This window comes from Fusarium oxysporum, chromosome 10, assembly GCF_000149955.1.
Source record: "Fusarium oxysporum f. sp. lycopersici 4287 chromosome 10, whole genome shotgun sequence".
NCBI lineage: Eukaryota > Fungi > Ascomycota > Sordariomycetes > Hypocreales > Nectriaceae > Fusarium > Fusarium oxysporum.
In genome coordinates, this window is record NC_030995.1 from 215,666 (window position 1) to 240,626 (window position 24,961).

At 52.4% G+C, this 24,961-nt stretch overlaps 5 protein-coding genes across 9 annotated transcripts; 3 read left to right on the forward strand and 2 right to left on the reverse strand.

Moving 5' to 3' along the window:
• The first annotated feature begins 1,804 nt into the window (after positions 1-1,804).
• FOXG_13656 (uncharacterized protein) lies at positions 1,805-17,328 on the forward strand. The gene has a single exon (XM_018393644.1). The coding sequence runs from the start codon at positions 1,890-1,892 to the stop codon at positions 17,175-17,177; it is 15,288 nt and encodes a 5,095-aa protein (XP_018252950.1). The 5' UTR covers positions 1,805-1,889; the 3' UTR covers positions 17,178-17,328.
• FOXG_13658 (uncharacterized protein) lies at positions 16,994-18,922 on the reverse strand. Of its 2 annotated transcripts, XM_018393645.1 has the most exons (3): positions 18,355-18,922; positions 18,087-18,308; positions 16,994-18,037 (listed from the first exon to the last, which is right to left on the reverse strand). In XM_018393645.1, the coding sequence occupies exons 1-3, from the start codon at positions 18,505-18,507 to the stop codon at positions 17,330-17,332; spliced, it is 1,083 nt and encodes a 360-aa protein (XP_018252951.1). In that variant the 5' UTR covers positions 18,508-18,922; the 3' UTR covers positions 16,994-17,329. The 2 variants fall into 2 exon arrangements, with proteins under 2 accessions (XP_018252951.1, XP_018252952.1); XM_018393646.1 differs by lacking the exon at positions 18,355-18,922 and having other exon boundaries at positions 18,087-18,344.
• Positions 18,923-19,003: 81 nt separating this feature from the next.
• FOXG_13659 (ethanolamine-phosphate cytidylyltransferase) lies at positions 19,004-21,174 on the forward strand. Of its 4 annotated transcripts, XM_018393648.1 has the most exons (4): positions 19,004-19,494; positions 19,544-19,661; positions 19,715-20,486; positions 20,548-21,174. In XM_018393648.1, exons 1-4 carry the CDS (start codon positions 19,371-19,373, stop codon positions 20,893-20,895), a joined length of 1,362 nt encoding a protein of 453 aa, XP_018252954.1. In that variant the 5' UTR covers positions 19,004-19,370; the 3' UTR covers positions 20,896-21,174. The 4 variants fall into 4 exon arrangements, with proteins under 4 accessions (XP_018252954.1, XP_018252956.1, XP_018252953.1 ...); XM_018393650.1 differs by having other exon boundaries at positions 19,715-21,174; XM_018393647.1 differs by having other exon boundaries at positions 19,004-19,661; positions 20,548-21,045.
• A 663-nt stretch (positions 21,175-21,837) lies between these two features.
• On the forward strand, positions 21,838-23,847 carry FOXG_13660 (branched-chain amino acid aminotransferase). Its single transcript, XM_018393651.1, has 2 exons — positions 21,838-23,309; positions 23,359-23,847. Exons 1-2 carry the CDS (start codon positions 22,251-22,253, stop codon positions 23,533-23,535), a joined length of 1,236 nt encoding a protein of 411 aa, XP_018252957.1. The 5' UTR covers positions 21,838-22,250; the 3' UTR covers positions 23,536-23,847.
• Positions 23,809-24,683, reverse strand: FOXG_13661 (uncharacterized protein; the record flags this gene model as incomplete). The annotated part of the gene is made up of 4 exons (XM_018393652.1): positions 23,809-23,871; positions 23,922-24,068; positions 24,120-24,385; positions 24,434-24,683. The coding sequence occupies 4 exons, from the start codon at positions 24,681-24,683 to the stop codon at positions 23,809-23,811; spliced, it is 726 nt and encodes a 241-aa protein (XP_018252958.1).
• Positions 24,684-24,961: the final 278 nt, after the last annotated feature.

The following is a 24,961-nucleotide window of genomic DNA, read 5'->3' on the forward strand; positions in this document are numbered from 1 at the left end:
AAGATCTGTGATATGTGATTCCACATGATCTGGAGCCAAGAGAGTTCCTATTGGTGGTAGTCAAGATCAGATTACTGGGACAAGGATAAGGTTTCGATCAGGCATCAGAAAGCGGATGGTGAATGGTGAATCTGACAGGGGAATTTCAACAAGAGCCGGGTACTTGGAGCTCACGCCTCAATGCTTCAGCACCAGATCATGTCATTATACTCGACAATTCTTTGTACGAAATGACCAATTTACTTACAAAATTGTTGTACCGATGGACGTCACAACAGTCTCACTCAAGATGATTCTGCTTTTATTGCATAGCAACGAGGCTTGGCATACACCATTTAGGCCAGTAGAAGCTCATATTGCCAAGACTGAGACAAAAGATCGACGCTGATCCGGGCCACTCGGATGCCAAGAATGTTGAACACGGATGAGACTTAGTCCTGATCTAGACTTGTGATTGAGTATAGATGATCTAGACTGTGAATTGGGAGAGGAGTATCTAGTCTGTTCCCCGTGTTGTTTCCAGGTGCGCAAAGACGTTGGTCGAGTCGAAGATAGTCGGGAGTAGTCGAGAATTTCGGGGTTATGAATGTCCTAATATAAGTTATCCCAGGAAATGGTAATGTCTAGGAAGTCTCAAGAGATGATTTCATATTGCATCACATTATGTCAATATCCTCCGAAAATGGACTTTTGTGTAACACAACCTCATAAGACCCTGAGCAGCCATTGGCTATTTCCGGTCACTTATCACAATCTCTAACGTCACGGTCTTGATCCTTATTGAGATCAGTCACAGATCGACTAGACGGACGCGGCCAAATCTCTCCGGGACTAGCCAAACAAAAACGTCCGTTGGCGCGACGGTGGAGCTTTGACTCATCCTTGTGTAACCTCATCTTAAAAGTCACAGACAGCCTGGAATGTGCTGGTGAATAAAGTTATGCACTCTGGGCGGCCGCCAGACTTCAGCTACACTTTGATTTGGTACGTGAAGCTGAGAGATAGGTGAGTTTAGGGCTTTGGGCTAGCAGTTGACGTGTTAGATAAGCTTCTGTCAAAATCGTAGCTTGGTGGGCTAAGGATCTGGTTTCCGCAGTGGAGTAGTTAGTGTAACGTCAGGTGTCCAAGCTGTGTGAGACATTACTACGCATGTCCACCTGCCAGCATCTGAATCAATCTCAAGTCTCGACTTTCATTGATCGGTCTAAATAGTGTTTTTATAATGCCTTGTTCCGTGTGAGATGAATGATATATCATATTGTAAATGATCTACGGTTATCCCCAGAGACAGCTTGCTATATCCATCCATTCCACCGCCACTTACATACGATCTGCACATCATCTGCATTAAGGGTATTAGACTTCAACGTTGGTGGAAGTCCTGAACGGGACCTTGCATACACGCCCAGGCACACAGGCACAAATCCCACTTCATAAGCTCTCACTGGCTGCGTTGCTTTCACTCCACAAGACAATGCCAGGTGGTCCTCTTTTCAACAACAGCATTCCAGCTACAACACCCTGAACCAACAGGCTCTTGAACCGGAGTGTCTCTTACACAATGCCTCTGCAGGAACGTGCTTGACCGGATGGAAAACGGCATCGATCCGCTGCGGGTGTGGCAGCCCTGGCATGAAGGCTTCCGCCTCAGCAACCCAAATTCAGCCTGACAATGGTCTTTGTACGCACGAGATTTCTGTATCATGATTACACCCGAAAGCACAGTCTGAATGCGGATATGGGGGACTGATCAGCAGTTTTATAATCCTCTGGTAGCTCTCACCCGTGATCTTGTCGCGCGTGTTGCTTCAACATAGGCAACTTACCTTGCGCGTATACGATTCTTATCTCTCATTTACTTTTAATGCACGATTAATAAACCGCTTACAATGCGGCCTTTGTACCAGGTGCTCAGCCACCTACTCTTCGCCAGCCTAACGCGTGCCCAGTTTGGGGTTCAGAATGATAGGTCAGTCCTCGGTATTAACAATGAGTTTTCAGGTGTTTGTTACACATATGTTTCGGTCTATCCAGTCCTTGCCGATCCCGATTATATCACCATCACAAAGCCCTACAGAGGCTCAGTAACAACGCAGTATACTGTTCCACCGCAGGGCGATGAGCCTGGTATTGTTATTGTTGAACAGCCAGGCGGTTCTTCGGCGCCGGAGAATGTAGTCATACCTGCGACGGATGATAGGTCTTATGTTATTATTATTAGACCGCATTCAGGGCCGAATCGAATTTCTGCGCCTATTACGCAGGTTGTTCCGCCGAGAAGTGGACAGCCCGGGCAGATTATTATTGAGACGCCGGAGACGCGGATTGGTGATGCGACGCCGGGTGTGTTGCAGCCTCTTACGCTTGAGCCGAAGGAGTTGAGTGGTTATGTGACGGTTCTTCAACCACTGACCGGAACATTGGCGTCGCTGCAACTAATTACGATTTCACCGACTGGAACAAACCGTGGATCGGTCATCATTAATGTCCCGACATCAGCACTCAATGGGGGAAGCCTACAAGGCCTTACTATCGAACCTGCACAAGATGGCGATTATGTCACTGTGATTGAACCGGCGGGTACAGCCTTCAGAGGAACTGTCCCAATTCGACTAACAGTACCACCGAGCAATGGAAACCCTGGTACTGTTATCATCCAAACACCTGTACCAGGAACTCTGAGGCCATTGGCCCTTGAGCCTCTGACCCCTCACACGCTGGGTGCTTTGGGACTCGCTGGTCAAACGATCACTCTTCAACCTGCCGATGCAACCGGCTATGTGACTATCATCGAGCCGGCCGAAGGAAGCGTCACACCAACAGCACCTATCCGAACTACCATTCCACCGACTGGTACCAAGCCCGGAACTGTACTCATTCAAACACCACCGGGTTGGAATGACGGGGGAGATGGCACGGCTTTCCAACCGACACGAACTCGTCCGCAAGGTTCGGTATCTTATACGACCATTACTCGTGGTGTACCCATGGGACTTGGTGGCTCAGGAAGCGGCTCTGATGGTGGGTCAAATGGAGGATCAGGGTCTGGTGATGGCTCTGGCGATGTTCAGGGCCAGCCAGGGCAAGGTGGCGACGATGATTCAGGACCGCGACAGACACTTACTATTCCACCTGAGGGCGGAAACCCCGGTACTGTCCTTGTTCTGACGCCTGAAGACCCCAATAACCCGCAGACTGGTAATGACGGCGATGGCGACAATGGTGCCCAAGCTACCGGGGGATCTAGTGGTGAAAGCCAAGGTGGTTCAGGTGGCGGTTCAGGCTCATCGAGCGGCGGAAATGGCCAGAGTGGAAGTGGAGGGAGCTCCAACAATGGGGGATCTGGAGGTGGATCCAACGGCGGGAGTGGTAGCTCACCTGGACAAGGAGGCAGCTCCAGCAATGGGGGTTCCTCTGGAACTAATGACGACCCTGCAAAAGGCGGTGTTCAGGGTTCCGGCTCTGGATCTGGAGGCGATGATGGTGACGGTGCATCAGGCAACGGAGGATCCTCAGGGTCAAACAATGGTAATAATTCTGGCAACGGCGGATCATCAAGCTCTGGTGGATCTGATACCGCCGGAAGCGGTGGCTCGGGAGGAACCCAAGGCGGAGCTCAAGGTGGTTCTGACAGTGAGGGTGGCCAGGGTGGCAGTGGTACACGATCTGCTGGCTCTTCTTCAAGCACCAAGGGCGCTTCTAGTGGTGGTTCTGGAGGTAACGATGGACCAACATCGGGAGATACTGAGTCTGAAGGCGGTGGCTCAGAGGGCGGCTCGGATTCTGGCAATGGAAGCACTGGTGGTACTGGATCGACTTCTGGCGGTAAAGGCTCCAGCGGAGATGGAGACGGTGACACTGGATCAGGAGGAAACAATGCTGGAGGAGGAGCAAATGGTGGTTCGGGTCAGTCATCTTCATCGCGAAGAGGAAGTAATTCTGGCCGCTCAAGCAGTCGAGCACCAATCGTTCGAACATCGCCTTCGACCTACGTTGTTACATCCAGCAGCACTGTATTCACCATTACCGCTGATGTCGTCGAGACTCTCACCAATGTCGAACCTCAGAGGACTCGTCGATCAACCATCAGCGGCCGTCTCACAGCTGGGGTCGAAGGGCTAGGTGGCGGTGGAACTGCAGCTACCGATAGAACGACATTCAGACGCCCTTCAAACAGCCGGTCTACAGGGTCTGCAGCCGGTACTGCTGGCGGAGCTGCTTCTGGAGTCGAGTCTGATTCCCCACAAACTACACAGGCTCCTGGAAGTCCTTCAAGTACTAGACGAGCTGGTGCTTCATCAAGCTCGGGTTATACTGGTACAGTAGACACGCGCGTTCGTCCTGGAGGTAGTGGTCTGAGCTCTACACGCAGCAGGACTTCGACTTCAGGACAAGTTTCTCGAACTTCAAATGGAGAGACTACTATTGTCGATAGTGGTCCTGTCGTAACAAATGATCCTGGCTCTGATGCAGAGGAAGCTACGTCATCTGTCGGAAACGCTGCCCAGAGCTCATCTACCCGCTCGGCCCAAAGGTCAAGTGCCTCTCAATCCACTAGTGTGCAAAGGCCTATTGCAGCAACTTCTTCGTCAGATGCTCGTTTCACTGCGAGACCTGCTGTCATATCGACTAACCCTGATGATGATGAAGCTGGAGGAACATCGCAGGCCTCACAGAGAAGTAGCAGGGCTACTAACTCAGTATCGGGCGTTGTCGAAGGTGAACCTGGATCAACTGCGGCAGGGAACGGCGGTGCCGCTTCGGGAAACGATGAGGCGACATCACAGGCGTCACGAGCTTCCAGTGGATCACAGTCAACCAGCGCTGTTGGCATAGGCTCTTCATCAGTCGCAGCAAGATCTAGCGCTACAACATCTGGAAGCACATCAACTGGTGCAAATACCAGAGATAGCGGTAGCTCATCAACATCAGGAGCTGCAGCCGGATCCTCGGGGTCTAGAACTTCAACTGCGTCGCCCGATGGTTCATCTATGGCGGATGCTGGAAGCTCCCAGTCTGATGCAGCTCGGGGCTCCAGCGCGGGTACATCAACAGCTCCACAGGGTGCAGGCCAGAGCTCAAGCACCTCCAGAACAAGCGAGGAGATCAATTTTGAGACGCTTATTGGCACTCAGAGTGTTCCAGAGTCAGAGCGCGTGGAACAGCCCGGTGATACTTCATTGACTAGTTCAGCAACAAGCAGTGGTGCTCGATTGACAGGCCAGCCAGCTGCGGGAGTTGGAGGCTCAACCAATATTGGACCAAACTCAGAAACCACCGCTGTTGATGGCGAGGGCGCCGTGACGACCTCTAGTGGAGAGGCACTTACTGGAGGACCTGCGGCTGGCGCTACATCTGGAAGTGTGGGCGAGAGCTCCGTGAGCAACGACTCTGATGCAGAGACCTCCGCTGCTTCTAGAGATTCTGGAGATCCTGGCTCCGAGACGGTATCTGATGATGCTCGCGAGACAGGGGATTCTACTGGTACAACTCTACCTGAGGATGGAAACACTAGCTTGATTTCACCTCAAGTGCCAGTTCCCACCGATCCATTGCCAGAGTCCGAATCCAGCAGTCAGTCACTCACCGGCGGAGTAGAAGGCATACCCGCCATTAGTGACTCATCCTTTGAGTCTCCTGAGTTGCCACTACCGACAGCGGTATCAACTGGTCCCCTTCCTGACTCCAATCTGCTGTCTACAGCAACTGATGAGGAGTCTTCGAGAGCATCGCCTGGATTCGAAGTTCCTACTGGTTCACAAGCTGCGCCTTCTGATGATGGTGGCGTTGACCCCGGCTCAGGAGATACCGCTACAGATGTACCTACAGGTAGTGAGACTTCGGAGCCTGATTCTTCTTCTGACTCCGCGGATGACGAAGCGTCTGAGACGGACTCTGGAGATCCTGATGAGACTGGCACTGGAGAATCAGGCGGAGCTACTCAGAGTGGCTCATCGGGTAATGGCGACGACGATGGCGCGAGCACCACAAATGAAGCAGGTGCAGAGCCTTCTGAGACAGACGCCGATGCGGAAAGCGAGTCCTCTGATCCTAATGCCACTGCCGATGGCTCCGGACCTGGAGCTGGTCCCACCACTGATGAAGATGGACTGACCATCACTGACGCATCTGGAGGAAACCCTACAGCTATCATCCCAGCAGACAATAGCTTGACTACTAACGCTCCTGATGGTGCATTGGCAACCATCACCGTCTTCAGAGCAGGCCGTGGCCCAGCCCGAACAACACTCTACGTCCCTCCCCAAGCATCCAACGATCCATGGACAGTCGTCATCGAGACGCCAGTTTCAGAGACTCAATCCGAAGCTGCAACTGCTCGTGGAGACGATGATGTTCTTGCTACCACATCTGCTATCGGCGGTAACACAAATGTCACTATCTTTAGAGCTGGATCCAGCCCTGCAAGAAGGACTCTTTATGTACCCCCCAGATTTGCCAATGAGCCTGGCACCATTGTTATTGAGACGCCAACTGGGACAAAATTGCCAGCTACTGCAACTGCTGCGGAAACTGGTCTTGAAACCGCTGGCGTTAGGCCGAACATCACTGTTTATAGCTCTGGTACTGCTTCTAGTAGAATTACTATCTATGTGCCTCCTACTGCGTCAGATGGAGATGGGTATATCATTATTGAGACTCCTGTCTCTGAAGCTGATACTGATGCTACTGAGAGTGCTGAAGATGGCAGTGGTCCTACAGCTGGAACCCCAGCTGGTATTGCCAATGTCACGGTTTACAGCTCCGGCACTGCGTCAGAGAGGAGGACTATATACATCCCTCCCACCGCCTCTGGCGAGGCTGGCACAATCATCCTTCAGACTCCGGTCTCCGAACCTGATGCAGGAGAGACGGGAGGTAGTGACGGCGGGAGCCAGACTACCGGTCTTGAACCTGGTGTCAGACCCAACGTGACGGTCTACAGTTCAGGCACTGCCTCAGAAAGAATCACTCTGTATATCCCACCTACAGCATCGGGTGAGGCTGGAACCATTATCATCCAGACACCAGTCTCTGACGAAGATTCTAATACTATAACTGGAGGTCCTGGAGACGAGAGCGGAAGCACTGCCACTTCTGATGACACAACCGCTGTGACTATCTATACCGAGGCAACTGGATCTATTGGAACCACTAGATACATCTCGCCAACCGCTTCTGGAGAGCTCGGCACTTACATCATTGAGACGCTTGCCTCGGAAGCCGATGAGGAGACTGCCTCCGATGATTCAGCTGAGGCTACAGGCCCTGAAGCTTCTATCACACCAGTTCCCACTAATGAGGTCTCACAAGGTGGCAGTGGAAATGTTACTCTCTACCGAGCTGGAGAAGGCTCAGAGAGAAGCACCATCTTCATCCCGCCAGAAACTACCGGTGATCCATGGACCATTGTGATTGAGACACCAATCTCACAGACCGAATTGGTAGAAACAGGGACAGTTCCAGGTTTTCAAACAACTGTCTCCGCTATCACCGGAAGCGCCAACTTGACTATCTTCAGAGCCGGTGTCGCATCGACAAGAACGACACTCTACGTAGCGCCCAAGACATCCGGCGCTCCAGGAACTGTCATCATCGAGACACCTGTTCCAATAACGCAGACCGGTGGCCTTACAGCCAATCCTGAAGCACAACCAACCCTTGGTGCTGGATCAAACACTACGATCTTTGTTCCAGGTACTGGTCCGGGACGAACGACTTACTACGTTCCGCCGTCAGATCCTAATGACCCTGGTACTGTTTATGTTGAGACTCCTGTATCTGGTGCGGAGACGGAAGAGCCCACTGATGGTCCTTCAGCTACTGGAGATGTTGAGGATACTATCGTAGCTGCAACAACAGTCACCATTTTTAGTGGTGGGCCTGGATCTGTCACACGCACAGTCTATGTCCCACCTACTGCCTCAGGAGAAGCAGGCACACTATACATCGAGACACCAACTGGGTCTGAAGCCACTGCCTCTGGTGAAGAAGTCATCTCAGCAACAAGAACTGTCACTGTATACACTGGGGTTCCAGGCTCAGTTACGAGGACGGTTTACGTACCTCCTACAGCGATTAGTGAGCCAGGTACTTTGTTCATTGAGACACCTGTCGATGGCACCCAGGCTACAGTCACAGATGATGAGGGTGCCATCTCTGCCGCAACGACTGTCACCATCTTTAGTGGTGTACCTGGCTCCGTTACGAGAAGTGTGTATGTCCCTCCCACTGCCTCAGGCGAGGCGGGCACTATGTACATCGAAACTCCGACAGGTGGAGCTGAAGCTACTGCAAGTGGTGACGAAGATGTCATATCTGCTGCGACTACTGTCACTATATTCAGCGGCGGTCCCGCTTCGGTCACAAGGACTGTGTATATCCCACCTACAGCTTCTGGTGAGGCGGGTACACTCATCATTGAGACACCAACAGAAGAGGTTGCGCCTACTGCTACAGATGATGGTGGCGAGGATGCTATATCTGCTGCTACTACAGTTACCGTCTTTAGTGGTGGCCCTGCATCGGTAACCAGAACGGTTTATATCCCACCCACAGCATCTGGAGAAGCAGGAACTCTCATCATCGAGACCCCTACGGATGGCCCTGGAGCTAGTCCGACGGGTAATGGTAGCGCAGAGGAGACTGAAGATTCTACTGAGACAGGTGCTCCCACTGAAGCAGAAGAGGAAGCCATCTCGGCGGCGACCACAGTAACCATCTTCAGTGGAGGTCCCGCGGCAGTCACGAGAACTACTTACATCCCTCCAACAGCATCTGGCGAGGCTGGAACTCTCGTGGTCGTGACTCCCACTGGTGGATCGGATGCTGATCCAACCAGCACTGCTGGTGAAGAGTCTGAGACAGACTCTGTAACTGATGCAGAGGAGATCACGGCGAGAACTACCGTCACGATCTTCAGCGGCGGTTCAGGCTCTGCAACTCGAACTATCTACATCCCTCCTACCGCCTCAGACGAAGCTGGTACACTCATCGTGGAGACACCCACGTCTGGTCCAGATAGCAATGATGACTCCAGCATTACTGGCACAGGTGCTAGTGGCCCAACCGCAATCATCACCCCTGAAGGCCCAGGCAACGTTACTATCTATAGCGGCGGACCTGCTTCCTCAACAACCACTCGTTTCATCCCTCCTACTGCATCAGGAGAGCCCGGTACTGTCGTCATTGAGACACCAACAGCTGGACCCCAGGCTACAGGTATCGGAAATGTTACTATCGTTACTGGTGGTCCTGCTACAGTCACTCAGACTCGGTATATCCCTGCCACCGTGACCGATGAGCCTGGAACTATTGTTATCGAAACACCGACTTCTCAAGTTGATGAAGAAGGAGGTCCAGGAAACACAACTATCTATAGTGCGGTATCTGCTACTGGTACTCGCACTATCTACATTCCACCCACGGTATCTGGCGAGCCTGGAACCGTTATCATTGAGACCCCTGCTGTGAGAGCAGTAACTGTCTACACAGATGGTCCTGCATCAACCACTCGAACGCTCACTATTCCGGGCACTGCCTCAGGCGATCCTGATACAATTCTCATCGAGACTCCTACTTCAGGTTCAGGCTCTGGGCCTGCCAACGTCACTGTTTACACCGGAGTATCTGCCACTTTCGCCACTACTCGTTTCGTTCCTGGTACAGCTTCAGATGAGCCTGGAACGTTCATTGTTGAAACGCCAATTGGCAGCCCGGCTTACGTGACAGTCTACAGTGGTGGACCAGGTACAGCTGTTACAACGATCTATCTGACACCAAGTGAATCTGGTGATTCTACCACTATGATCATCCAGACTCCGACTCAGGGACCTGGCGAAGAGTCTGCAACGGACAGCGATGAGAGCGTCACCGCCTCCGAAACTGGTAGCCAAATCGCTACGCCTTCTTCCGCTGGCAATGTCACCATCTACAGTGGAGGTCCAGGTACAGTTCGACAGACCATCTACATCCCACCTACCGCCTCTGGAGAGCAAGGTACTGTTATCATTGAAACGCCAACTTCAGTACCGGATGTTGAGGCATCTGAAACAATTGCTCCGTCGGGTATTCGCAACGTCACCATTGTCAGCGGTGGTCCTGGCACAGCTACGAGAACTATCTATATCCCACCAACGGCATCGGGAGAAGCAGGAACTGTTCTTATTGAGACACCGACTGGCTCTGATGATGATAACTCAGCCACTGAAACTTCAGAAGAGGCTGAAGCTACGACGATTGCTCCTACAGTATCAGGAGGCAATGTCACCATCATTAGCGGAGGCCCAGCCAGTGTTACAAGAACAGTTTATATCCCACCAACTGCATCTGGCGAGCCTGGAACAGTCATCATTGAAACTCCCACTGGTGGCGAGGAAAGTGAAGCACCTGAGACTGGAACAATCACTGAAGCTCCAGGCAGCTCGGCGACTCGTCGTGGTAACGTCACTATCTACACCCAAGCTCCCGGAACAGCTGGCGGAACATTCTACTTCCCACCTGATGACCCAGAAGAGTCAGGTACTGTCATCATTGAGACACTACCTGGTGATGTTGAAGAGACCAGCGCCGAATCCGAAGGCCCAGTCACTGAAACTGCCGGTGGCCGAGTCAATACCACAATCTTCAGCGGTGGCCCAGTAACTGCGCCTAGAACATTATACATATCAGCGACAATTTCTGGGGAACCGGATACCGTGCTTGTTGAGACACCAACCACAGGCCCAGAAGCAGAGGCTTCAGAGTCAGCGACTGGCCAGCGATACACAACCATCTTTGGTGGAGGGTCTGGAACAGCCACAAGGACTATCACCATTCCTGCTACTGTATCTGGCGAGCTGGATACTGTTCTGATCGAGACGCCCACTGGCGGTGCTCCCGAAGTCACAATCACCAGAGGGGGACCTGTCTCAGTCGCCACGACTATCACTATCCCTGGTGCGCCTGGTGAACCTGATACCGTTCTTATCGAATCACCAACCGAATCTGGCGATGCTGAGGTATCAGAGAGTGCTAACGGCCCAGGCGAAGTGACTTCGACTCGTGGTGGACCAGTTACGGCTGCGACGACGATCACAATTCCTGGTCAATCAGGCCAGCCAGATACTGTTATTATTGAAACACCAACTGTTGGTGCACCCGATGTTACGATCACGAGGGGAGGACCTGTTTCAATCGCCACGACTGTAACAATCCCCGGTGCACCTGGCGAGCCAGACACGGTTCTTGTCGAGACACCAATTGGGTCTGCCGATGGTGAGCCATCGGTGACTGGAAGCGGTGCAGGTGAAGTAACTTCTACTCGTGGCGGACCAGTCACGGCCGCAACGACGATCACCATCCCAGGTATGTCAGGTCAGCCAGATACTGTTATCATTGAAACACCTACAACCGCCTCTGATGGTGAGGAATCTACGGCGACTGGAGACGGTCCAGTTGAAGTGACATCTACTCGAGGAGGATCGGTAACAGCTGCAACTACTATCACTATTCCTGGCGAGTCAGGGCAGCCAGACACCGTTATTATTGAAACACCTACAAGATCCTCCGATACTGAAACAACAGAAACCGGAGGCAGCCCAGGAGAGGTAACTTCAACAAGAGGAGGACCCGTAACAGCAGCGACTACCATCACCATCCCTGGTCAATCGGGTGAGCCAGACACGGTCATCGTTGAGACTCCAACGAGGTCAAACGAACCTTCCGTAACTGGCGGTGTCCAGGCAATCACTTCAACAAGAGGTGGACCTGTGACAGCAGCAACAACTATTACGATCCCGGGCGAATCAGGACAGCCTGACACGGTTATCGTTGAGACACCTCAATCGTCCGACGAGGTTGAGCCATCTGCAACTGAAGGTAGTCAAGATGAGGTTACCATTACTCGAGGCGGACCTGTCACGGCTGCTACGACAGTGACTATTCCCGGAGTGTCTGGTGGGCCAGATACTGTCTATATTGAGACGCCTAGTGAGGCCTCCACAGGAACTGCGACTGCTGAAGAGGTTACCATCACCAGAGGTGGTCCTGTAACAGCTGCTACTACAGTTACCATCCCTGGAGTATCCGGAGGGCCGGATACTGTGTTTATTGAAACACCCACACAGTCTTCTGATGAACCTGAAGGAACTGCTGTTCAGGAAGTCACAATTACTCGGGGTGGGCCTGTGACGGTTGCTACTACAGTCACTATTGCCGGAGTATCTGGTGGTCCGGATACTATTTATATTGAGACGCCCACTCGGTCCCCTGCAGGAACTGCGGGTGTTGAAGAGGTTACTATCACCCGAGGAGGTCCTGTAACAGCTGCTACTACAGTCACTATCCCCGGAGTATCTGGAGGACCGGACACTGTGTTTATTGAAACACCCACACAGTCTTCAGATGGACCTACAGGAACCGGTGTGCCGGAAGTCACAATCACTCGGGGTGGCCCTGTGACGGCCCCTATTACAGTTACCGTCCCTGGAGTATCCGGCGGTCCTGATACTGTTTACATTGAGGTACCTACAGAGTCTGTTGGAACCGGAGCTGTTCAGGAGGTTACTATTACGCGAGGTGGCCCTGTAACAGCTGCCACAACGGTCGCCATTCCTGGCGGAGCGGGAGAGCCAGATACGGTTTATATCGAGACGCCTACCGAGTCCGCTGACGGGGGTAGTGAAACGCCGGTAACTGGAGCCGTTCAAGATGTCACTATTACGAGAGGCGGTCCGGTCACAGCGGCAACCACAGTCACAATCCCTGGTGTTTCTGGAGGACCAGACACGGTCTTTATTGAGATACCCACGGGATCCGCAGCTGGAGGTACGGAGCCGCCAGTGACTGGAGCTGTTCAGGAAGTTACTATCACGCGTGGAGGTCCCGTCACAGCGGCAACAACGATTACTATTCCCGGCGAATCTGGTGGACCTGACACTGTACTAGTTGAGATTCCAACTAGCTCTTCTAGCGATGACAATGAGCCGTCTATAACTGGTTCTGTTCGGGAAGTCACTATTACACGAGGCGGACCAGTCACAGCTGCGACAACACTCACGATTCCTGGTGAGTCCGGAGGACCAGATACTGTACTAATCGAGACTCCGACGAGCTCATCTGATCAAGACGGTTCTACCCAAGGAGAAGTCACAATTACTCGTGGCGGTCCTGTTACAGCTGCTACAACCATCACTATACCTGGAGCTTCAGGCCAGCCAGATACTGTTGTCGTCGAAATCCCAACTGAGTCTGGCAGTGAGTCATCAGAAACTGATGGTGGTCAAGAAGAAGTTACTGTTACCCGGGGTGGTCCTGTCACAGCTGCAACTACAATCACCTTGCCCGGTGTATCGGGCGGGCCAGATACCGTTATCATCGAAACTCCGACCGAGTCTACCATTGAGCCCTCAGAAACTGATGACCTTCAGGAAGAGGTCACCATTACCCAAGGTGGCCCTGTTACAGCCGCGACAACGATCACTGTTCCAGGCTTATCAGGAGAACCAGACACTGTCATCATCGAGACGCCTACTGGTGCTTTTGAGACTCCCAACAATGCTCTCGCCAACGTCACCGTCTACAGTGGCGGCCCTGTCTCAGTTACCCGTACCATCTATTTTCCACCCGACACATCTGGCCAGGCTGGCACTATTGTTATCGAGACACCAGATGGTTCTAGTCCCACGGAAACTGCTCGTGGACCTGGAAATGTCACTATTTACACTGGTGTCGCTGGTACAGCTACAAGAACTGTCTTCATACCTGCTACAGCTTCAGGAGAGCCAGGCACAGTACTCATCGAAACGCCAACAGGTTCTTCTGTTGGTGAGGAGACGACAGGAAGTCTTGTTGCAACAGCGACAGGACCTCTTACTACCTCTGAGGGCAGGCCCAACACTACAATCTTCAGCGGTGGATCTGGTTCATCGACAAGGACGGTCTACTTCCCACCAGCTTCTGATGACCCCGATGGCCCTGGAACCGTTGTCATCGAGACACCAACCTCTGGTTCTGAAGAGGAAGATCCCGAAGCAACAAGCAGTGTCATTCCTACTGGAGGACCGGCTAACATCACACGTATCGTTGGAGGTCCTGCTTCGGTCACCACTACTATCTACATCCCACCAACTGCCTCTGGTGAGCCGGGTGTTGTGATCATTGAGACGCCAACATCAGGCCCCGAAGATGAGACAACGGCCAGTGAGAGCGCTGCAAACACAGCTTTCCCAGTGGGCAGACAAAACGTCACTCTCTACAGCGGCGGTCCAGGTACGGCTGTAACAACAATCTACTACCCGCCTGCATCAAGCGACCCTGATGAGCCTGGTACGGTGGTAATCCAGACCCCAACAGCTGGTCCCGGGGAGGAAACACCATCGACTTCTGCAAGCGAAGCTGCTACGCCAATCCAGAACATTACTCGCATCGTGGGAGGACCTGCTTCTGTCACAACGACGATCTACATCCCTCCTACGGCATCGGGCGAACCTGGAGTGGTCATCATTGAGACGCCTACAACTGGCCCTGATGACGAAGAAACATCTTCAGCGTCTATTACCGCAACCTCCAGCGACGAGGAAGCAACTGGTATCCCCAATGTCACTCGCTACGTTGGCGGTCCTGCTTCTATCACGACAACCATTTACATCCCACCAGCATCATCTGGTGAACCTGGAACAGTCCTCATTCAAACACCTTCCGCCGCGCCTGATGAGACCACGTCATCTACGGCATTAGCTGAGTCGCCAAGTGACGTTCCAAATGTTACTCGATATATCGACGGTCCAGCTTCAGTTACGACAACATACACAATACCCCCTGCCTCGTCTGGAGAGCCAGGAACAGTGGTTATCCAGACGCCTTCTGCCAGTCCTGGCGAGAGCGAGGCTTCCGCTTCAGCAACCGAGATTCCAAACGTCACCAGATACATCGGTGGCCCAGCTTCAGTCACTACGACCTATACCATTCCTCCAGCCTCACCTGGAGAGCCAGGTACTGTTGTTATTCAAACCCCAACTGCCAGTCCTGAAGAAAGTGCTACGTCTTCCCCGTCAGCTGAAGCGCCAACTGAAATCCCAAATGTCACTCGTTACGTCGGCGGGCCAGCGTCAGTTACTACGACCTATACCCTCCCTCCAGCTTCATCTGGAGAGCCGGGTACGGTGATCATTCAGACTCCCTCGGCTAGTCCGGCGGCAGAAACAACATCTTCCCGCGAGGCCGTCACGAGTGTTGAGTCTCCAAGCGCAATCCAGAACGTCACTCGCTTCGTCGGAGGCCCAGCATCAGTTACTACAACAATCTACATTCCCCCTGCTGCATCTGGTGAACCCGGCACAGTACTCATCCAAACTCCGAGCTCTGCTCCAGAGGAGACTTCATCTTCAGCAGCCGCAAGCACAACACGACTACCGGCAGTTGCACAGAACACAACCATCTTCGGCGGTGGAGCAGGCTCAACCACAAGAACCATCTATATCCCACCTGCCTCAGAAGGCGAGCCAGGAACAGTCCTCATCGAAACCCCAACTGATAGCCCCGCAGCTTCAACCACTCCCATCAGCGGCGCACCAGCAGGCATTCCAACAACTTCCACTCCAATCGTCGCTGGTACCAATATCACTATCTTCAGAGCTGCTCCTCCCACAGCTACAGCTGGACGAACGTTGTACGATCCACCGACTGCGGCTGGGGAGCCCGGCACAGTTATTGTCGAGACAATGGTTGTGTCTTCGACTTCTGGTTCAGCTGCGCCGTTGAGTATGGAAGCTCCTGTTTTCACAACTCTGAGTGGTTCTTCAACAAGCTCTGCTGCTGGTGGTCCTTCAAGCACTACTAGTGCAGCAGCGGTTACTCCTACTACCACTTCTTCTTCTATCCCTTCACCTCCAGCTACATCCAGTAGCGCGGCAGCGGCAGCAGCAAGTTCATCGAGCAGTGCTGCTGCTGCTGCTGCCAGTTCCTCTAGTAGTACAGCAGCGGCAGCAACTTCATCAAGCAGTGCTGCTGCGGCCGCTGCTTCAAGTTCTTCTAGTGCTGCTGCTGCGGCGGGTTCGAGCTCTTCTTCTGTTGCAGCAGCCGTCAGTTCTACGAGTAGCGCAGCAGCTCCCGCAGCGACTTCATCAAGCAGTGCTTCTGGGGCCGCTGCGTCAAGTTCCTCAGCTGCTGCTGGCGCGGCCAGTTCCTCTAGTAGTGCTGCAGCTGCAGCTGCCTCAAGCTCGTCCAGTGCTGCTGCCGCAGCTGCATCGTCAACATCAAGCGCAGCTCCAGCACCAGTCACTACAAGCTCAACCAGTGTTGCAGCCCCAGTGGTCACCACCTCAAGCAGCGCAGCTGTTCCTGTTGTCGCCACTTCTTCCAGCAGTACAACCAGCACAAGCATGATGCCCCAGCTCGCATTTGGCCCAACATTCGACTGCGATGGCTTCGGCTACACCGTCCAAAGTCTTCTCGCCAATACCCTCACGCGCGTCAATCTCGTCACTGGACAACGAACAGATATCAGAACAGGCATTGGTCCCGGCGGTCCTATCAACGGTATCGGCTTCAATAGGCTCGACAACTACATCTACGGCTTCTACCAACAACCTTTGGTCAACGCCCTTCTTTGTGGTCTTCTGGGATGTAAGCGATCGGGACTTATTCGTATCGCTAAGGATGGGCGATGGGAGGTCCTTGATCTTGTGATTGGTACAAATGCTATCAGTATGGGTGATGTTGATGATCAAGGAAGGTTCTGGGTATCCGAAGGTGGAGGTAAATGGTGGTGCATTGATTTGAGACCGACTAGCAACACTTTCGGCCAGCTTCTGAGCTCTGGCACGTCAGCTACCAATCTCCTTTCTGGCGTGGGCGACTGGGCATATGTCCCTGGTGGAGGCAACTATCTCTACGCCGTCCAAGCGTCAGTCATCGAGAGTGGCCTCCTTAGAACAAACATCGTTCGATGGTCGTTGACCACGCAAAAGTGGGAGCGATTCCAATCCTACCCCAACCTCATCCTCACAACTCTCAATCTTGTCTGGGGTGCCGTCATGGCAGCACCGGACGGGACCCTCTTCGCTCAGGAGACAGTATTGGGTCAAACGTGGAAGTTCACACTCGGATCCACAGCAAATCCTACGGCTATACCAGGTGGTGCTATTCTCAACTTGCTAGGATCAGATGGAGCCAGGTGCGCGGGTACTTTAGTTTCATGATTCGATGGATAACAAAAGCGGCAAGATTGCAACAAGGCCGCGGGTTGGACGCATGTACTGTCACTTTTCCTTTGTACTAGTCAAGCGGTCTGCTCTTTTTTCTATGTACTAGTTAGCGATCACTACATGATCAACTATTTCTTTTCTCCCACTCATGTCGCCTTTGCTGGTGCAGATGCAAGCGTAGTAGAGCAAACACAGCCCTGTCCTCCAATGCTAGTCACAGGAGGAGCGTTGCAGGTAGCTTCAGTAGTCCAAGAAGCATACGTAGACGTAGGTTCCTCAGAAACGACATCAGCTCTAACAAGAACAGGAATGATCTGACCGGTCGCAAGACGGAATGGTCGATGGTTGAGAGCCTGGAGAAGTTTGGTGATCTCACCAGAGTGACTGCTAATACTGATCCAAACAGCATTGTCACTTGTGAAGATATCATCGAGAACTTCCTTGCTTCGCGCCAACTGGTGTTCACCCGTCTCGCCCTCCTTTCCAGTCCAGAGCTTATCCTTGTCGGAGAAACCCTTCTCGAACTTGATCTTCTTGGCAAGAGTTTTGATGAAGCTCTTGCTGCGACGGTGGTCGCATGTTCGGATGCTGACGCCCTCGCGGAGAAGTTCCTTGACCATTGGGACGAAAGGCTTATCCTTGGGGAGCTTGAGGCTCTGGAAAGTCTCCACGGCGGTCTCGACGCAGCGGGCGAGAGGGGAGGTGTAGTATGAGTCGAAGAATGGCATGCCTTCGTTCTCAAAGCGGGTCTTGAAGTAGGCGTTTGCCTTGTGAGCTTCGGCTTCACCTGCGGGTGTGAGGAGAGGATCCTCCCATGTCGCTGTTCCGTTGCCGGACTGAAGACCCCAGTAGCACTGCATATCGTCAGCTAATTGACTGTGACTATTAACTAAGGCAACTTACGTTCCAGGCGGGCGTTCCGTAGAAGGACTCCGCGGCGTTGTGCCAACCCTCACCATGACGTCCCATGACAAGAACCTTGTAGCGCGTCTTATCACGGCTAGCATTACGGTTCAAGTGCTTGACATACTGCTCGAAGCGCTCCCACTGAGTCTTGTAGCCCTTTCGGGGGTTCTTGGGATCAGTGGGATAAGTACGGTTCAAGAGACCAAAGTTCCATTGGGCCTGGTTCGTTAGTATGTGATCTCATGCGGGATAGGTGAGATCTCACGTAGTCGAAGCCGGTAGGGTTGGTGGCAAGATCATCTTGCATGAAGAACCCTTCAACAGAAGTATACTTGATCTCCTTGTTCTTGGCAAAATGCCAATCCGCAAGAGCAGGCGGCGCAAGGGCCAGAAGCGCAGAGACGGTAGTAAACTTCATGATGCTCGCAGCTCAATTGCCAATGCCCAAGTCAAGATGGGCAAACGAGCATCTTTATACCTCATGACCCCGGACACTTGGCCGATTTGACATGTTCATACCAGGGTATCATCGCGCGGTTACCCCAAGCTCAAGAGCTGTTAAACATGCATCTATTCCCGTCCGGGGAATCTTGGCCCGAGCAGGCCCACGATTAAGGCAAAGATCGGAGCCAATGGATCGGGAACGTGCCGAGCAAAGTGGAGTCTTTTGAGGTGAGAAGATGAAATGAGATCCGGGTTCTCGGTCACAGAATGAGATAGTCAAAAGACTAGATGAAGAAAATGGAGTAAATTGACAGAGAATTGAAAGAGTCAGTGATGAAAGGGTGGTGTTTTTGTCAAAAACGTGGTGTTGCTAGCGTGGTGGTTGTTTGCATGTGACAGGGGTACATCAAGACCCTTAAAAGACAAACAACCTCTCGTATTCCATCCTTCGTTCATTCAATTATTGTCCTTGCTTGCGTATGCATTTCACGGCAATAACATGGGTTAAAGCAAACGTATTTAATTTATTCGTATTTATAGACGGTTACCTAAGCTTTATTGACCTCATCTCATATTCGTTAAATTGGCAGCGTATAAACGGACCAATCAAATCGCTCATAAAAATGTTAGGCCAACCAACGCTCATCCATTAACTTCCAGCAGCTCAAGTTACGTAGAACCATCACCTCACTGAGAGCTCCTTAATCTTAAAAAAATCATTCATCACCGCTTCTTCTTCTTCTTGATCCTTCGTTTTTTGAACTTGGACTTATCAACATCACTCACTAAAAAAGTCATCGCTATTGCTGTATCTTTGTCGTATCTTTTCTCGCCACCATGTCTTCGACTGACCCCACTAACCCCTCGATTGACGATGAGCTTCATCTTGAGGGTGAGCCTGCTCCTGAGCTCCTCGAGGGGCGCATCTGGGTCGACGGCTGCTTTGACTTCTTCCACCACGGTATTTACTCTTCCTGTCTCATCGCGATCAATTGTACTGACGATATCAGGCCACGCTGGCGCTATTGTGCAGGCCCGCCAATTAGGCGATGAGCTCTACGCTGGCGTTCACTCAGACGAGGCCATCCTCGCCAACAAGGGCCCTACAGTCATGAACCTCGCAGAACGGTAACACCAACTCACTACTACCTGTCAAGCGACACATTCACTGACATTTCCAGGCTCGCTGCTACTGACGCTTGTCGCTGGGTCACCCGTTCAGTCGGCCACGCACCCTACGTGACTTCTCTCCCCTACATCTCCCACTACGGTTGCAAATACGTCGTGCACGGCGACGACATCACCTCGGACAGCGATGGTAACGACTGCTACCGATTTGTCAAGGAGGCTGGTCGATTCAAGGTGGTTAAGCGCTCACCTGGTATCTCCACCACCGATCTCGTCGGGCGCATGCTTCTCTGCACAAAGACGCACTTCATCAAATCTCTCGAGAAGAAACTCGCCGGTGAAGAGGGCCACGGCACACCGGAGGAGCGCATCGTTGAAGGACAGCAAATGCTGGAGCGCATGAAGCTGTATGCGACAGATGCTTCGGGCAAAGCACCCGGCGCCGAGGTGTTCTTCTGGAAGGCGTCGCAGGTCGCTAAGGCGGAGGAGGGTGAGGAGGAAAGGGGCAGTTTCCGGCAGCTTATTGAGGGACCCGGACCTAAGCCCGGCCAGCGCGTCGTTTATGTTGATGGAGGATATGATCTCTTCTCCAGTGGACACATCGAATTCCTGCGCCAAGTCCTCCTCGAGGAAGAAAAGCTCGCTCGTGAGGATGGTTGGTTCTCCGAGCAGGCCGTAAATGAGCGTCTCGGCAAGGGTGAAGATTATCCCCCCGCGTATGTCGTAGTAGGCGTGCACGAGGACGAGGTCATCAATCAGTGGAAGGGAATCAACTACCCCATCATGAACACCTTCGAGCGCGGTCTCTGCGTTCTGCAGTGCAAGGTAAAACAACCCCCCCAATACTACCCCAGCCCTGAAAATTACTAACCATTTTAAATCACAGTACATCAACGCCGTCATCTTCGGCGCACCCTTCTCTCCCACAAAGACCTACCTCAACACCCTACCGCGCGGCACCCCAGACGCCGTGTACCACGGCCCAACATCCTTCATGCCCCTGACATACGATCCGTACACGGCACCCAAAGCGATGGGGATCTACCGCGAGATCGGCGCGCACACGTTCGCGCACGTCAACGCCGGTGAGATCGTGCAGAGGATCATGAAGTCGAGAGACATGTACGAGGCGCGCCAGCGGGCAAAGGGCGAGAAGGCGAGTGTTGAGGCGGCGGCGCGCGAGAGGGAGATTCTGGAGGAGGAGCAGCGGAAGAAGGAGGCTGAAAGGGCGTAGGGCGTGGATGTCGTGATGGTGTGAAAGAAAAAATAGGTCCGGTAATGTGCGGTAAACAAGGTCCTTTCAACAGGGAATCCTAAGAGACGGGCGGATAAAAAATTATAGTATAGAGTAATCATGATACCTAGAAATGACGAGTTTCTGCAAGTCTACTGTGATCATACCCTTGTTATCGTACCTTTTTACACTAACATCTCGATACAATGGCACGAAATCTCCACGTCACGAAACACATAGGACCGATCATCGATCAGAAAGCCAGTAATGTGACCTCAACGAAACTCTTTATTATCCCTTCCAATTGGGGGGAACATGACAATGACCTCACAGCACCGAGGGGCGGTAACAATGGCAATTGACGGCTAGCCACGGTGCCATACACAATTCCGCCCTGCCAAGATCAGAGAGAACTTCTATCAAGGTTTTCTTCGTCTGTCAGAATTGACAAGCAGGGATTTCATGGCACATGACTATCCACTGCATAAACGTCTGATATGAAAGGATATGTGACGCTGGTTCAATTGGATGGTTGGTGTTATCTTTGTTGATAGTCAATTGTTTAAGCCGCGCCCTGGCAGTGGAGCACTCGAGGTTTTGACGGGAGTTTCTTGTTCCGCACTGAGAAGAGCCGATGGGACCGGGTATTTTTTTGCGTGGAAATATGCAGTTCGTGTAAGCGATCTCGATAAGCAAGTTCCAGAAGAGTCATGTGCTCTTTTATTCCCAAGAGAAATTCCAGCTTCACCACATTATCAAGAATACCAATTCAAAGCCCATTTATTCAATTGCTCATCAATGGCGTAAAATACACTCCAACTATAATTCTTCGTTATCTTCCAGAAGCATCATCGGTGGAACCGCTTCCAAACTGGCGGCTCCCCTCCACCACGTCAAAAAGGCTGTGTGGACCACCTCACCACCTACCAAACCTAGTTTAGCGTTGTTTCCTATCGATATCGCAGGGACATTATAGTGGAAAAAAGTTTGGCAGAAAAAATAAAAAACACCATCGCCGGAGCCGAGCCACCGCGCGGGCAGAGGCGGTCTATCCGGGCCCGCGAGCGGCGGGAAGTTTTTCTGCCCCAGCTCGTGACTCTCCCGAACGACACAAAGGTGGAGACCGGATAGCGGAGGGGGGGAAACAGTCATACACGGGGTAAGTTTGTTAGGTAGTTTGGCCTTTCCGTGCCTACGTATATAAAGTTTGTCTCTGCTCTTTTGTCTTTGCCTGCTTTCTTTATAGACCTCTCATTGTGAACTCCGATCTCGCTCTCTTCCTCCTTGCATTGACTCGAAAGAAGACCTTCGCTCAGGAACAACATTCACTCGATCTTCAATCTTCATCAGCAATCATGGCTCCCTCCGCCGTCGAGACCCAGGACGTAAACCTCACAGCCGCAGCAATCCACAAGAAAGATCTCGCCCAACCCACCGTCAACGGCACTCCCCAGGTCCAGGCTCCCCTCGACGCTTCAAAGCTCACATACACATACACACAATCCCCCCGCTCCGTCCCCGATGAAGCAAACGCTCACTCCGGCGACGAGACCATCGCCACAGACCACATGGTCCTCGCATCATGGAAGGTCTCTACCGGCTGGGCTGCCCCAGAGCTCAAGCCCTACGGACCGCTGAGCCTCATGCCCACTGCCTCTGTGCTGCACTACGCTACAGAGTGCTTCGAGGGTCTCAAGGTTTTCCGTGGTTATGATGGGAAGCTCCGTGTGTTCCGCCCTGATCGTAACGCTGCGCGTCTTCGCATGTCGGCGAGCCGTATCTCGCTTCCCGTCTTTGAGCCAGCAGAGGTAGAGAAGCTCATCATCGCTCTTCTTTCCGTCGACGGCACCAAGTGGCTTCCCGCCGATCGCGCTGGAAGCTTCTTGTACATCCGCCCAACCATCATCGGAACTGCTCCTCAGCTCGGTGTCTCTGCTCCCAAGGAGGCTCTCCTCTACATTATCGTGACCTACATGCCCCGCATGGACGCTCCCCCCGGCGGAATGCGTCTTCACACATCCCCCGACGACATGGTGCGCGCCTGGGTCGGTGGCTTCGGGTACGCCAAGGTTGGCGCCAATTACGGCCCTTCTCTGCTCGCCACGGCTGATGCACGAACCCGTGGATTCCACCAGATTCTCTGGCTGTACGGTGCTCAGGGCGAGTGTACCGAGGCTGGAGCCAGTAACTTCTTTGTTGTCTGGAAGCGAAAGGATGGCAAGAAGGAGATCATCACTGCTCCTCTCGATGATAAGCTTATCCTTGATGGTGTCACCCGCCGAAGCTGTCTTGAGCTGGCTCGTGAGCGTCTGGGTGATGAGTATGAGATTACCGAGCGAAAGTACACCATCGCTGAGGTCGTTGAGGCTGATGCTGAGGGTCGTCTTATCGAGTCTTTCGCTGCTGGTACTGCTGTAAGTTTCCCAATTGATAATACGTCAAGAACCCTGCTAACGATATTAGTACTTCATCTGCCCCGTCTCCCAGATCCACCACCGTGGACAGGACATCAACATCCCCATGGGCGCTGAGGGTGAAGCCGGCGAGGTCACCGGCAAGATCAAGGGCTGGCTGGGTGACATCATGTACGGTCGCACAGAGCACCCCTGGGGCGTTGTCATCCCCGAAAAGAAGCAGTAAACTTCCGATTCAAAAGTGCATTCCGAAAAGGAGCATTAAAAGTTGATTCATAGAACGGCGTTAGCGGTGTTTGTTGATACACAAATGAGACCAGGTTGGTCATGGGCACATGCATTGGCAAAGATGGAAATGATAGGTGCAGATAGTTAATGAGATACGAAATAGACGACCAGTTGAAAGTCAGCTCTGCTACTGTACATGTACATGACGAATTGGACGTGAGACTGCTGACACCATAATAGCCCACAAATTGCTTCTAGTACATCGCATCGATCAATCGTCGAAGAGATCCTGCATCATCTTCAAAGTCTGGTTCTGGATCTCGGCCTTGAACTCCTGCACGTATGCGTCAGTATTAATCCATCCTTTACAGCATATCAACGTACCTTGTCAACCTCGCCCAAGAGTTGACACTTTTCCTCCACGATGGCCTCCGCCTGTGCCTTGAAATCCTCAGCAGCCTTTAAAACCTCCTCATCGACGCCATTCTCAATACCTTGATCGGCGAGCTCTTTGTTCAGGTCTTTCCAAGCCTGTTCTTCGGTCGCACAGCATTCATCCTATTCGACACTGAGGCGAAGAACCTCTTCTCTGGCGGAAGCGATTTCTTCCTGGAGCTTCTTTAAATGAACGGCGACAGTTGCTCGGGGGTGGTCTTCATGGTCATTGTGATGACAAAGTGTGGCCGCCAGCGGGTAGGCGATGTTGGCGTATAGCTGTTTGGATTGCGACAAGGTCTGGCCAGATTTCTCTGCGAAGTGCGCTGTCTTGGCCTGCACATCCGTGTGCGCCTTTACGAGGTGGTCGACCGCAGAGCTGTGGAGGGACATGCCCATGCGAGCATACGATTCTGTGTCTTGTCAGAAATGAAGCCCAGCGTCTTGCATCAGGAACTAACCTCGAAGCTGTGAAGCCTGATCATTGCTCTCAGGTGCATGAACGACCTTTCTTTCGGGTTTTGAAGTGTTCAGGGTCTTTCCCAGACAAGCGTGAACTTGCTGATAGATGTTGTGGTAGGGAATAGGCCCGATGGAGGAACTTGTCGCTGGAGTATCATCGTCGCGCAGGCGATCTCGCAGGGTTGAAGGGCAACCATCTTCCTCTAGACTTGAGGTGGAGATAAGGAAATGACTATGCGCAGACGCCATGATTGCATCAAAGCTTCGAAAATAATTTCCCTGTTAAAGAGCAGAAAATATTTGTCGGGGACAGTTCAGAGTGCGTGCTGGTGATGGTAGTTCGACCCAGCAGTGGCAGGTTAAGGATGAGGAAGGAACCTGTCGTGCCTGCCTGTGCACCTGCAACATTCACCAACCATATCCGCATTGTGTGGAAACCTGCAATTCCAATTCCAATTCCAATATCAATCTTTCAATTTTTATTCAGAATCATATTGATCACTGATTCATGCCTGCCTGTGCCTTCA

Excerpts from the sequence above, each read along its gene's own strand:
- FOXG_13656 (XM_018393644.1), top strand. The coding sequence starts at position 1,890 with ATGCGGCCTTTGTACCAGGTGCTCAGCCACCTACTCTTCGCCAGCCTA.
- FOXG_13658 (XM_018393645.1), bottom strand. The coding sequence starts at position 18,507 with ATGAAGTTTACTACCGTCTCTGCGCTTCTGGCCCTTGCGCCGCCTGCT. Across the intron at positions 18,309-18,354 it reads ACCCTACCGGCTTCGACTAC|GCCCAATGGAACTTTGGTCT; the intron begins GTGAGATCTCAC and ends CTAACGAACCAG. Across the intron at positions 18,038-18,086 it reads ACGGAACGCCCGCCTGGAAC|TGCTACTGGGGTCTTCAGTC; the intron begins GTAAGTTGCCTT and ends GACGATATGCAG.
- FOXG_13659 (XM_018393647.1), top strand. The coding sequence starts at position 19,408 with ATGAGCTTCATCTTGAGGGTGAGCCTGCTCCTGAGCTCCTCGAGGGGC. Across the intron at positions 19,662-19,714 it reads GTCATGAACCTCGCAGAACG|GCTCGCTGCTACTGACGCTT; the intron begins GTAACACCAACT and ends TGACATTTCCAG. Across the intron at positions 20,487-20,547 it reads TCTGCGTTCTGCAGTGCAAG|TACATCAACGCCGTCATCTT; the intron begins GTAAAACAACCC and ends TTTAAATCACAG.
- FOXG_13660 (XM_018393651.1), top strand. The coding sequence starts at position 22,251 with ATGGCTCCCTCCGCCGTCGAGACCCAGGACGTAAACCTCACAGCCGCA. Across the intron at positions 23,310-23,358 it reads CTTTCGCTGCTGGTACTGCT|TACTTCATCTGCCCCGTCTC; the intron begins GTAAGTTTCCCA and ends TAACGATATTAG.